This window comes from Vanacampus margaritifer, chromosome 17, assembly GCF_051991255.1.
Source record: "Vanacampus margaritifer isolate UIUO_Vmar chromosome 17, RoL_Vmar_1.0, whole genome shotgun sequence".
NCBI classification, from domain to species: Eukaryota; Metazoa; Chordata; class Actinopteri; order Syngnathiformes; family Syngnathidae; genus Vanacampus; species Vanacampus margaritifer.
This window is the reverse complement of record NC_135448.1, coordinates 12,763,279-12,776,727: the sequence shown is the minus strand read 5'-3', so window position 1 is coordinate 12,776,727 and position 13,449 is coordinate 12,763,279. Positions and strand designations below refer to the sequence as shown.

General features: G+C 43.7%; 2 protein-coding genes across 3 annotated transcripts; both read right to left on the bottom strand.

The window, feature by feature from the left end:
- Positions 1-598: 598 nt before the first annotated feature.
- Positions 599-4,910, bottom strand: LOC144037108 (major histocompatibility complex class I-related protein 1-like). Of its 2 annotated transcripts, XM_077548255.1 has the most exons (8): positions 4,703-4,910; positions 3,360-3,626; positions 2,945-3,223; positions 1,642-1,941; positions 1,458-1,565; positions 1,357-1,374; positions 1,140-1,264; positions 599-1,059 (listed from the first exon to the last, which is right to left on the bottom strand). In XM_077548255.1, exons 1-7 carry the CDS (start codon positions 4,764-4,766, stop codon positions 1,149-1,151), a joined length of 1,152 nt encoding a protein of 383 aa, XP_077404381.1. In that variant the 5' UTR covers positions 4,767-4,910; the 3' UTR covers positions 599-1,059; positions 1,140-1,148. The 2 variants fall into 2 exon arrangements, with proteins under 2 accessions (XP_077404381.1, XP_077404380.1); XM_077548254.1 differs by having other exon boundaries at positions 1,140-1,374.
- Positions 4,911-5,100: 190 nt separating this feature from the next.
- Positions 5,101-9,036, bottom strand: LOC144037111 (stathmin domain-containing protein 1-like). The gene is made up of 5 exons (XM_077548257.1): positions 8,617-9,036; positions 7,495-7,625; positions 6,820-7,083; positions 6,362-6,484; positions 5,101-5,938 (listed from the first exon to the last, which is right to left on the bottom strand). Exons 2-5 carry the CDS (start codon positions 7,552-7,554, stop codon positions 5,690-5,692), a joined length of 696 nt encoding a protein of 231 aa, XP_077404383.1. The 5' UTR covers positions 7,555-7,625; positions 8,617-9,036; the 3' UTR covers positions 5,101-5,689.
- Between the last annotated feature and the right edge of the window lie 4,413 nt (positions 9,037-13,449).

The following is a 13,449-nucleotide window of genomic DNA, read 5'->3' as shown; positions in this document are numbered from 1 at the left end:
CGGCCTCACGACTCTGGCTGGAAGTGTTCGGTTTAGGTGAACGGTATGGGATTTTTTAATAGGTTTTAGGCGAACTAATGAATACACACTCACACACATACATACAAAATAAGATTAAAAAAATTTTTTTTATAAAAGAGAGAGCAATGATGATGATATGATGATACCAGCCTGGTGGTGGTCAGGGGGCTTCTGCATCAGCATGAGGACAACTCGTGTTTGTCTTCTTCTCTTGTTGGTGCCTCTTCTGCTGGTCCCAAGTGAATGCTCTCTCTCATATGCACAGAGAGCCCGTTCCTAAAAAAGAAAAGAGAGAAAAAAGCCCACAACTCCTCCTTTGGGTCAGCCCACAAACAAGCTGAGCAAGCGGGTACTGTCGCTTTAAGGTGGGGATTAAAATCAGGCATGTCACGTGACATGTAGCAAAGAATATGCTCTTGGTAAATAAACAATAACATTGTATTTTTCCATAAATTAACATAAAAGGGTCCCCTCAAACTGTACTGTAGTATCCAAGAGGAAACAGCGCCATCTTGTGTCCGACTTGACTAATGACATGCCGTCTTCATGTGAGACAGCAACAAAAATAAATGTGCAGTCCATTTTTTTAAATCCTTTTATTGGTCCAATATTTACATCGCAAGGTTTAATAAGTGCAATCAACAACAGTCTCACATTCTGATAAACGTACCAATCGACTGCTGATTGGTAACGTGAAAGCAGTTCTGGAAAAATGTGGAATCAGGTAAGGATGATAAGAGGAGGAAAACCAGCAATCAAAAAATGTGACATAAATCTAGCATTGCTATTCAACTGCTTGATACCAAGAAAGAAGAAATCCTTCTCAACATGTGACTGACGATTTCATACAAATCAAACGGAAAACAAGTTCAAGACAGAAAGAAGAAAGCAACCCGTGGAACTCAAATAAATCGCCAATACACCAAAAGCATGTAAAAACCGTTGAGTGTCTAAACAGGAACGTCAGAATTGAAAAATTCTCTCTCTGTTTTCAAATCCAAGCACTTGGATGGAGACGTCTCTGTCGTGTCCCGACACCTGCACGAAGACGAGCACAGCAAATGGTGGACATGAATCCAGAGTCCAAGAACACATGGAGTCCGTGTCAGCTCGCTCACCGTGTGACGTCACGAGGAACTGGTCCCGGAATGGGCCTCAGGAACCGACTCGGAAGCAGGTTCGGCATCAGGCTCGGAAACCGACTTTGAGGCCGGCTCGGGATCGGGCTCGGAAGCGTCAGCAGCTGCGGGACGCAAAGATAGCGAGAGATGTGGAGCGTTTTTTCGCAAAGCTGGACATCGGACCTGGACAGGACTGCGAAGATGTTTGACTTACAAGCTGGAGCGTAGTTGGCTGCAAGGAAGAAAAGAGGAAGAAAGTTGCGACTTGTGATCCCGAATGTTGCCGGCAGGCAGGCCAACATTTGCGTCCCTCACCTGGTGGGCTTCTGTGACGCTTGACGAGGAGCACGAGCAGCGGCGCCAGCAGAGCGAGGAGCGCCAAGGGGACAACAACGGCCAGCGTCACCTTAGTGGCGTCTTCCTCTTGACCAGACGTGAGAAGGAAGACGTGTGAATGACACGCAAGGATCACGTGTGTGTGCGAGCGTGCGTGCGTCACCTCGGTTACTCAGGATGCTTCTTCTGTCCAGCTTGGTGACCATGTCGTCCTCGACGCCGGCCAGCTGGAAGACGCATTCGTAGCGGCCCTCCGCGTCGGCCGGCAGCTCCGCTTTCAGGTGGGCCGTCGTCTGGAAGGTTCCGTCGTGGTTGGGGAGAAGCTCTCCCATCTCCACGTCCTCGTGGAGCTCCTCGCCGTCCTTCCTCCAAAACAGGACGGAGTCCGCCGGGTAGAAACCGCTGGCGTGGCACGTGATCGGCGACGAAGGCGTCTTCTGCAGCAGCGACACCACCGGCAGCTCTGCCGGGCAAGGGATGGAGAAAATGTGTGAGAGGAACAAAGAAAGAAAGGTGGGGAGAAAGTGGCAGATGGAGTGGATGTGTGAGAGGAGAAAAGATAAGATAAGATATAAGATAAGATAAGAATAACAGATGGAGAAAATTTGTGGGAGAATGACAGACAGAGAGAAGGTGTGAGAGGAGAAAGCTATAGAGGATGTGCGTGAGGACCAAAGACGGAAAACAAGCGTGAGAGGATGACAGGTAAAGTGAATGAATGAGAGGACCAAAGAAGGAAAGAACAAAAGATGAAGAGAACAGAAGACAAGAGAGAAAGTGGGAGAATGACAGAGAGACCCTGAGAGAGGACAAACTTGAAGAGTAATATGAGAGGACCAAAAAAGGAAAGCATGTGTGAGAAGAGAAAAGATGGAGAGAAAGTGAGTGGATGACAGATGGAGAACAAGTTTAAGAGGAGAAACCACGGAGAGCAAGTCAACTCAGAAAGATAACAGAGAATATGTGAAAGGAAGAAATATAGCCATTATGTGTGAGAGGACAAAAGATAGAGACAATGTTTGAGAGGGGAAGTCAAGTGTACAGAGATGTGTGTGAGGGGAATGAAGATATAATGTGTAACAAGGAAAAATGTAGAGATGTGAGGTGCAGAAAGATGGAGAGATGACAAAAGACGGAAGAGAACAAGGTGGAGAGAAAGTGAGAGGATAATCAATGAAGAGAACATGAGTGAAAACCAAAGATGGAGAGCATGTGTGAGAGACAGATGGATAGAAAGTGTGAGAGCAGAAAAATGGCCAGAAGAGGATTGAATATGAGAAAAAAACGTGTGATGGAAAGATGGAGAGAATGTGTGAAAATAAGGAAAGTTGGAGTGCAAGATGATGAAATTAGTACACGGAAATAGAGAACATGCGAGGTGAGGAAAATGGAGAATGTGTGAGAGGGGCAAGGCGAGAGTGCATGTTGCCATGTCAGCCGTGCTCCTCCAGGGGGCGTGCTGGTACCTGTTCTCATCAGGAAGTCCCTCCCATAGCTCACAAACTTCTTCAAGTAAGAAGGACAAATCTCAGTGTAATAATGCTTCTGGTATTGATTCATGGCGTCCGCTTGGTCCCACTTGTGTTTGCTGACGACAGCTTGCGGCTTAACTGCGATCCATCTCAGTGTCGACAAGTCAAACGAGATGAAGTCTTCGCCGTCGTAACTGTAGTGTTCCCAACCGTCAACCTCGTCAGTCTCGTCGTCCCATTCGCAGCCAGACATCCTCTGGAACATGTGAACACCTGACACACACACAAACACACAAAGCAACCTTACTTCTGCACATCCGACTTGAGAATGTGTGAGTGTGAATAGTTAAAGCAAAAAGTATTCACACATGAAATGTTTTTGTTGTTAGAAAGTTGAATGTAAACAAACCTCCAGTTTGGTTGAAGCGCTCTCTCACAATTTCAATGTTGACTTTGTCGACCTGCTCATTACCAATACTGATCTGTGTGTTTCTCTCCCAGTAGTGCGGATCCTCGTCGGTGATTTTGTTCATCCAGTCCTGTTTGGCTTTTGCTTTCCTGCTCTTGCTGTTGTAACGAGCAATCTCAACGCCGTCAACATAACCAACATCAAAGTACGATGGCAAGTTTGGAATGTGAGAGGACGCAGTTGTGAAATATTTGAGCGTGTGAACCACTGAAAGAGAAAACAAAAACATTTTGTTTGTTTGACGTCCAAACGATTGACATCTTTTTGAGGAAATAATTGTTTTTATTGTTGTTAAAACACATATTTGTCTTTTGCATTCATTTCAATACATTGATTGATTTCTGCTCATTCTTATACACAAACCAAATTAACACTTCCTTAATAAGTTTGCTTATTAATCCTTTATTACTCAGACATTGCTATTTTGTATGTAAAGTGTTCCCTCGTTTCTCGCCTGTGTTACTTTCCCGTTTATTTATTTTTCCGTTAATTATATATATTTTTTTGTTTATTTATATATGTTTTTTCTTTTTGGTATGATTTTTAGTTTTCTATGAAAGCTTTTTCATTCATCATATATGTTCTTTTTTCATTTACAGTCATTTTTCCATGAAAAGTATTTTTTTTATTTGCTTATACAACACAGTATATATATTTATTTTTAGTTAATTCTAAATGTTTTTTCGTTCATACTATATTTTTTCATTTATTATACAGTATTTAAGTTAAGTATATTCAAGAGGAGATTAATTCTGTTGATGAAATATTCCAATACAACCCTTACAAGTTTGGAATGTGAGAGGACGCAGTCAGGAAATACGTGAGAGTGAATCAGTCAAAGCGAAAACAAAAACATTTTGTTTGTTTGCTGTCCGCAAATTCTGGACTGTCAATATTTGAAATGATTTTGTATTCCAAATTAATTCAAAAACATATTTTTTATAGGAAACATTTAAGACACTAAACTTTTGTCTTTTTTTGTGTTCTTTTAAATGAAGTGAATGATAATTAAAGTTGATTTTTACAAACTTTTCAATGGATATGTCAAGAACAGACAATCAGAATTCATGAATTATGAGCACTTCTACATGTTACAATTTTAATACACTTGTCGATCACGTTTGCTATCTATCTCCTCTACGGTATATTTAATCAATAGATGACATATTTTGCATATTTCAGTTGATTATTTGCGAGTGTTGTGTTGAAGAAAGTTTGCAGTTCAAGTGTTGCTTCCTTCAACTAAGACGTGAAAAATTGGGAGAGTCAACTTGTGCACTTACCAGGCGTCACGCTGTGGATTTGCACAACCACCACAAACAATCCCCACAAGTTCATCTTCCACATCTTTTGCTCCTTTCGGTCCCGCGTCAAAGCAAACCAGAAGACGCCGCTCAAATACGGTGAAGGCAACAAGGAAGCGGCTATATTTCGATTTCGGTGAAATCACGTGACCACAGATCGGGTGACGTCAGCCGCGCCTCAGCGCCTACAAACAAATACAGATATAATTTGAAACAAGGATTTACAAACAAAACCAAAAAGCTGTATTAAAGGCAAAGTAACAAAACTTTATGTATTGTTTATTTGTTGTCATTTCCAAGATAAGCTTTGAATAATAAACTGTTTATCAGACGCGATCCGAACGAAAGTGGCAAAGGTCAAGTTTCTTGGCGTGAGACGCACAATTGATGACACGCAAACAGCTCGGATTCGCATTCAGGTGCGCAAAGAAAACAAGATTTGCAGTTCTTTTCCAAATGGATTTGAACCGCTTTCGATTGTAAAGAAATATACTGAATGAAATAAAAAAACAAAATCAACTGAAAAAAAAAGAAAAAAAGAATACATTTTAAACAATAAAAATAAATTTGATCAAATAAATATATAATGTAAAAAAAATAATAACATTGAAATAATTATAATACAAATAATGGCAAATATATCAAATAGGAAAAAACATAAAAAATAAAATGACAAAAATAATTTAAAAAGAAATGAAAGCACAAAAACTTAATGAAATAGGATTTTCATAAATACATTTTTGGTCTATATACAAGGAACACAAATTCTTACATCACAGAAAAAAAAACCTCAAAAATATTTTATATATTATAATAAATGTTATTCACCGTTTTGAAGTGTAAAAAAATACTTTGAAACATGATTTCAATTAAAAAATAGAACTTTAAAAACTAACTAGAATTGAGACACAATGGATTTTAAAAAATGGAGTTTGATGTTGTGAAGGAAGAAAGACTTCGGCATCGTCACTTCGTCCTCTTGGTTCCAAAAATCTCCTTGTCGTCTCCTCGCTGGAAGCTGGAGTCGCCCTCCAGCTCCCCCGAAGCCGAGAGGAGCTCAGCCACCTCCATCAGCGTGGACTCCTCATCATCACGGCGCTCGTCTCCCGCACTTTTTCCTCTCTCGGGTGCTTGTTGCACGCGTTCGAAGGCGGCGGCTCGCTGGATGCGGGCCGATTTGTTCCTCAAACGGGCCATCAGCTCGTCTTCCCGTGACTGAAAACAGAAGCGGAGACGTCATTTACAAAACTGAAGGTTGGCTCTTAACGTGGAACCTACAGTGACTATAAAAAGTCTACACACCCCTGTTCAAATTATTTTGTGATCGGGGGGAAAAAATTAAACCAAGACTTGAAAACTTTTTCCACAGTTAAAGTATAACCTTTAAAACTCAACTGAAAAAAGGGGGAGAAAAACACCACTGGAGATAATGTGGTTGCAAAAGAGTGCACACCCTCTTACAAGTGGAGATGTGGCTGTTCACAATGAATCAACAAACATTCCATCTCGTGTTAAATGGGAAACACCTGCCACCATTTCAAGTCATTTTAATTAACAGTACACAAGATTAAATTGACATGTTCTAGTAGGCTTTTGATGACTTTTTTGTTGCTTTCTAGCAGGTGTTGTGCTAGGAACCTTGCGTCTATCGTTTGTGAGCCGCATCTTCTCCTCCATCTCCTCCTTGCTTGGCAGACGTTTGACCCTGAGGGACTCCAGTCTGGCGGGGGGCCGGCGTCTGATACCATCGCTGTCGTCCAGCTAACACACACACACACACACAAATATGTAATGGAACCATTTTTTATGCTGTACATGACTTTTTGTCTCATGAACTCACTTTATTTATTTTCAAATGGTGGTCCCATATAGTATAATTACATTTACACATTAAGATATATTAAATCCATGGGAAAATATGAAGTGAAACAATGTTTCAACCAGCGTTCCCGTTTGAGTCACTTGTTACTAGGCAGATTTTGTGGTTTTCTCACATACTTCACAAGTTAAGAATAAAGATATAAAATACCCTCAAGAACGAAAAAATTTTGTCCAATTGTGGCTGATCTCGGGCTCACCGCCCCATATCTACCCACCAAGATGGTGTAGGCCTGCCCGGAGGCCGCCGTCTCTCTACTGGGTTTCACCGGGATGATCCCCTCATTCTGCAACTCTTCCAGGATATCGCTGGACGTGGGGCGCTCTTGCATCGGGACGTCCCGCCCCATTAAGCCAGGGGGCTTCACGGGCACCTCGCCGGGTAACGTCTCGCCATTCTCCACCGCCACCACCACGCCACTATCCTCTGTCAGTTTGGACACAGCCGAGTCGCCGCGGTTACATCTGCTTCCCGGGTCATCCTGGTGACAGAGCACACAGTGATAGCTACTGTACTTACCTTCAAATTTTGTCTGTAAAACACAAATGCATGCTTCATTTGTGTGTTGAGTTGCAGTTATGAATCTATGCTAATTTCTGTTAGCGCATCGATGGCATTTCACATTATACATTAGCATTAAGCTATTGATTTTGTGTTTTTAAAAATAAGTGCTAGTTGGCAATACGTACAAGGTTAGGTTTATATATTTTTGGGAAACTATGCCGTGAGTTGTTGACCTCTTAAGTTATTTTTAACATTCGCATGACTTAAAAAAAAAAAAAATATATATATATATATATATATATATATATATATATATATATATATATATATATATATATATTCCCAAGTGCCACAGAGGGGGGCGGGGTTAACTTTTTTTTTTTCTTACCTCGTCCGTGGGTCGTAAAGGTTGGACCACCGTGGTGGCGTTAGAGCTGCCGCATCCCATATTATCCGCTTCAGACGTCCATGGAATGGACACAAGCTCTGTTAAGCGCTACTTCAGTATTTCTTCTTCTCCTGTGTGAGAAAAAAAAGTGCCCGACCCGTTCACGGCGACATTCCTTCACGCAGACCCCACACCGAGCTTGTAGCTTAGCGTTGCTATGGCCGGTTGCTACAATAAATCTGACCCGTTTGAAAAGGAGCCGCCCGGGGCAAGACACTGCAAAGTGGAGTCATGATGACTGGATGGCCGTCCACCGTTACAGAAAACAAGACGTAATCGCATCCCCCGGGTAAAAACAAAACAAACAAAAAGCTATAAGAACACCTTTACAGGTGTGTGGGTGGACCGTTGGACACTGATACCAGGAAGTAGCCGCCCCACGGCAAAAGCCGCCAAAATCACCCACGACATTACAGGTGTTGGCCAACCACGTATTCAAGACGTGGAAACATTTATCAAAACAAGGAAATTGGTTACTTCTACAATGGCAACGCAACCGTACGTCAAGTGTCCGCTTGACAAAACGGTTAGCGTTTTAATAGCATTCCAGCAGTAGGCAGATATGGCTCGTGTCAAGCAACATATCGCACACGATGGACTATATGCCGCGGAGGAGGCGGGACTTCCGGGTTTTTACCCATCGACTACGTGGCCGCCATATTGCAAAGGTCAAAAGACGAGCAGCTCAGCAGCATCTAATTAATTGCCTAATAACATTTTTGGTTTTGGAGTATATTACCATTGGTATTTTATTTCAACAACACATTTTAGGGATGTTGTACTCTACAAGGAAGATACCCAATTAATTGATGAACAAAATCATTGTTTGGTTTCAACACATTGCCACAAACCAGCAACTTCGGAGGCATTTTACTCTAACAATAGCCCTTTGATTGTGCACCGAAACATCACTTTTAAACTGACAGAAGTTCATCTGTTAAGGGGTCATCCCACCCTTGGCCTTTCTTCCAGATGGCTTCAACTAACACTTTGGCACGTGTTGTGTAGGGAATGAGAAAGCCTAGTGGGTCGTATTGACTTGCGAGCACGCGGTACACATACCTCAGCGGCGAACCAAGGCATGGGCAGAAGGAACAGAGGCCTCAGACTCCAGGTTAGCAAAACCCATTTGAATGGGGTGAGTCCTGTGGCGTCATGTTTGGGTTCTGTTTTCCTTGTGTGTCTCCCTTGGTCTTGTCTATGTGTAATCCTGCCCTTCCTCATGTGAACCAATCAGTGCCCTCAGCCACTTGTGTCTTGCCCCAGGTGTGTCTTGTTGTGTCGTTAGCGTCTGTGTGTTTTGTCTCCTGTCTCCCCTCTGTCTGTGTTGGTTCTTTGTCTTTTCCCCATGTCATGGTGCTCGTTTTTGCCTTGTTGTTCCCCCCATGTTTTGATTCAAGTTTTGGTTTATCTTGTAATTTGGAGGATCGCCTTTTTCATAAAAATTAAAGTCCCTTTTTTGCATCAGCTGCATCCTTCCCTGCATCTGGGCCCTCCACCAGACTTCAACCTTCTTGTCATGTGGCAGAAGTAGACAGCGAGTTATGGGCAAGCTCAACCCAGACCAGGCGTTTGCTCCACGTTGAAGGGTTCTGGGAGACTAGGCACCGGAGACCGGTTTCTAATTGTTGGTTGAGGCGCTCTGACTGGCCTCAGGGTGAAAAGAAGCAAGACACAAACTGGGGCCCCCGGTCCGACACTATGTCTCTAGGCAACCCATGAACTCGAAAGACGTGGTTAATCATGACCTCAGCCGTTTCCTTGGCTGAGGGAAGCTTAGGCAAGGCTATGAATCTGACCAATTTAGAAAATCTGTCGACTACAGTGAGAACTGTGGTTTTACCTCGGGAGATGCGGAGTCCTGTGATATTTCTGCCCATGGTCTGGAAGGAATAGGAAGGGGCTGCAGCAGGCCCATGCGTGATCTGGTGGATGACTTATTTCGGGCACATACCGAGCAGGCCTCGATGTACTCCCGGACCTCTGGCTCCATGGAAGGCCACCAGAGTCGCCGGGAGATGGCGTACACTGTCCGTCGGACTCCCGGATGACAGGAAAGAAGTGAGGTGTGGGCCCAATGGATCACCTGTGGGCGCAGCTTCACTGGGACAAATAGTCTATTAAGCGGGCATCCATTTGGTGGAGTTGCCTCACCGTTGGCTTGTTTAACGAACTTCTCGATTTGCCATGTCACGGCTCCAACCGCACAGTTCGGCGAAAGGATGGTCTCTGGTTCCTTAGCTACAGGCTCGGGGTCATAGAGACGAGACAGGGCGTCGGGCTTGGCGTTACGAGACCCCGGCCTTTAAGTGAGAGAGAAGGAAAAACGGTTAAAGAACAGCGCCCACCTGGCCTGGCGTGGGTTAAGTCTTGTTAACATTGTTAACATTTTTACTGCTTTATTTTACATTTGAACTGTTTTACATTTCATTATAGATGTGTTGATGTAGGTGTAATTATGTCAACCTAATATAACCTGATGAGTAATGCTTTTGACCATTCTGTTATATTTTCTTGTCTTTTCCCAGACATGAAAAAGTTAATATGTTTCTTTGTATATCTAAGAAGTCTAGTTCCTGTTCGTCAGAAATCCGGTTTTTGAAAGTTCAAGGACAATCTAGTATACAGTGGTACCTTGGCTCACGAACTTAATTGGTTCCCACAGAGAGTATGTGAGCCAAAAAGTTTGTCTTCCAAACAAGTATTTCCCATAGGAAACCATTGAAATGAGAATAATCCGTTCCCAGGTCCGCATAAAACACAATTTTCTACTAAAAAAGCCTTAAAACTACACAAAATATACCTTATTTTATGTATAATAAATGTGCTATTTTATTGTAATTAAAGAAATACACTGTACTGTATAATAAAGTGTTTTTATTTGCAAAACTTGCAACTTGCCTTTGTGATGGTACAGTAGTTGAAGGCTTGATGGAATGGAGTGGGAGGGGGAGGGAGGGCGGGAGTTACTGTTTGGAAGGAGAGTCCTCCGGTGTGGCTTCTTTTCTTTGCTTCTTAGGAGACTCTTTATCCTTGTTGCTGACTAAAAACCTCTTAATTGACACCTGTTGGTAGACTTAGCGTACTGGTACTGGGACGCTAAGTCACACAAACGCGCACCTCGTTCGTGTTTGTCGATGATCTCCTTCTTCTGCTCGACCGTAATTTTCTTCAATGTCTTCTTAGGCTTAACACTAGCCTTTTGTGGGGTCTTTTTCGGTCCCATGGTAGCAAAAGTACACTCCAAAAGTACTCCAAAATGATCCAAAATGTCTACCGAACACAAACCACGTCCGCACTCAAACAAAGGGGGCGACGAACTGGGACGGCGTGTGCGTGCGGCAGCTTCTCGTGATTTCTCGTGTCGCGTGATTTGGTTCGTCCGCTGAAAACTAGTTCGTCAGCCGAGACAAAATGCTCGCGAATTTAATGTTCGTGAGGAGAAAAGTTCGTGAGCTGAAGCGTTCGTGAGCCGAGGTACCACTGTACTAGGAGAATGTAATCTGATTTTGTACTTGGAGGGAGGGGGAGGCGTTTTCTAATAAAAATCCCGTGTCTGAGAGAGACGACACACATTTGGACAGAAACATGGCTTGGTGAAATTCCTTTGTGTCATCAGAAGCTTCTGATTAAAAAACCTTGCAAGGATCCTCTTCACGAGATCTCAACTCTGATTTATTTGAACACGCGAAAGATTACAAAAACAAGGGTAATCTTACAGTCTCTTGGCTTTGCGTATGTATTCCAGGTTCTTGTGATCGGCCCAGACCACAAACGGATGCTTCGCCCCCTCAAGCCAGTGCCTCCATTCTTCCAAAGCAATTTTGACAGCCAGAAACTCTCTATCCCCAACATCATAGTTTCGCTCTGCCTTGGATAGTCGTCGTGACAAGAAGGCGCAGGGATGCATTTTTCCATCCTTCTCCGCACGCTGAGACAGGACAGCTCCGATCCCTTCATTGGACGCGTCCACTTCCACAACAAATTGCCGTTGTGGATCTGGCATTGTGAGGATTGGTGCTGTGACAAAGCGTTATTTGAGTGCTTGAAATGCGGCTTCCGCCTCCGGGGACCGGCTGAACCTCACCAGAGGAGAGGTGAGGGCATGCAGAGGGGCAGCTATTGCGCTGAACCCTCTGATGAAGCGTCTGTAAAAGTTCGCAAACCCAAGGAATTGCTGAACCTTCTTGCGGCTAACAGGTGTGGGCCAATCCCTCACGGCGCTACTTTCAGCCGGATCCATCTGTACCTTCCTGGGCTATGACAAAGCCCAGGAAGGAGATGGTTTTGGCATGAAAAACACTTTTCTCTGCCTTGACATAAAGTTTGATCTCAAGCAGTCTTTGAAGAACCTTGGAAACATGGATTTGACGTGTGGCGAGATCTGACGAGTACACAAGTATGTCGTCTAAATAAACATACACAAACTGGTCCACAAAGGCTCTCAAAACGTCATTAATCATGGCCTGGAAAGCAGCAGGAGCATTAGTGAGACCGAAGGGCATGACTAGGTACTCGTAATGGCCACTAGGTGTGTTAAACCCTGTTTTCCATTCATCCCCCTCCCGGATCCTAATGAGACGGTATGCATTGCGCAAGTCCAATTTGGTAAAGATCTTAGCTTGTTGAAGATTTTCAAACACGGATGACATGAGAGGGAGGGGGTAACGGTTTTTGATTGTTACGTCATTAAGGAGGAACCATCCTTTTTCCCCACAAAAAAGAAACCCGCTCCCTCTGGTGATGACGAAGGACGAATCAGTCCAGCCTTCAGGGAAGGTTCGATATATTCCTTCAGGGCCGCCTTCTCTGGTCCTGAAACAGAATATAGGCGTCCCTTGGGAATGGTGGAACCTGGAATCAGCTCTATGGCACAGTCATAGGTACGATGCGGTGGGAGCGACATGGCTTTGGTCTTGTTGAATACCTCCTGGAGGTGATGGTAGCAAGGTGGCAGGATGCTCAGATTTGGCTATTCAGAGTCTGTGAGGGAATTAACAGAAATATGATTAACAGTCGTAATGTCCGCTTCCTGAATTGGTGAACCAACCCGACGGCTCACACAATTCTTTCCCCATCCCAGAACTTCACCAGCCAACCAGTTTACATGGGGGTTGTGTTCACACAACCATGGGTGTCCCAGGACCAGAGACTGAAACACATGAAAAACTAGGTGCTCCTTATGTTTGCCAACTTGGAGCTGGATGGGTTCTGTGATGTGTGTATTGGTGAATAACTCACTAGCATTTAGCGCCCTAGCCTTAATGGGCTTAATTAGCGGCTCAGTCTTGGCACTAAAATGTCTCACAAGCCCCCAGTCTATCAGGCTCTCATCTGCCCCAGAGTCTATCGCGTCATGGAGGTCCGTGGAAGTGGTGCGGTGAATGATTTTTACTGGTGTGAATTTTCGTGGGGCCGACGTTGGAGTCGTAACTTGACTCACCGCTTTGGTCCTTTTGGCTGGGCAGGCGGCCACGAGGTGATACGATACGATATACTTTTATTTTCCCCGTGGGGAACTTTTTCCTGGACTCCGTTGAAGACATTTAACATTTTCTATGCATATTTTTACTGTTTATGAATTTACTTATAGTATATAGATGCCATATAACTGTGATAATGTTTGTGTGAAATATATTGGACATATTAACTGTATTGTAATGAATAACACTTTTCACTCCCTTCCAGCTGGTGAGATAGGAATGCACATGGGAGGCAAGTTCTCAAGTTCTCATGGAAGATAACACTGTGGGTCTGAGGGAGTCTAGGTCGCATGGCATTACCTGTCTAATCATATATTTCCGGCTTTGGACGGAACTGGAGTAAACATGTCAGTAAATCACTTGTCTGTCTATTATAATTACTAACCATTTGTCCAGCCTCAGAGGAGGAGTA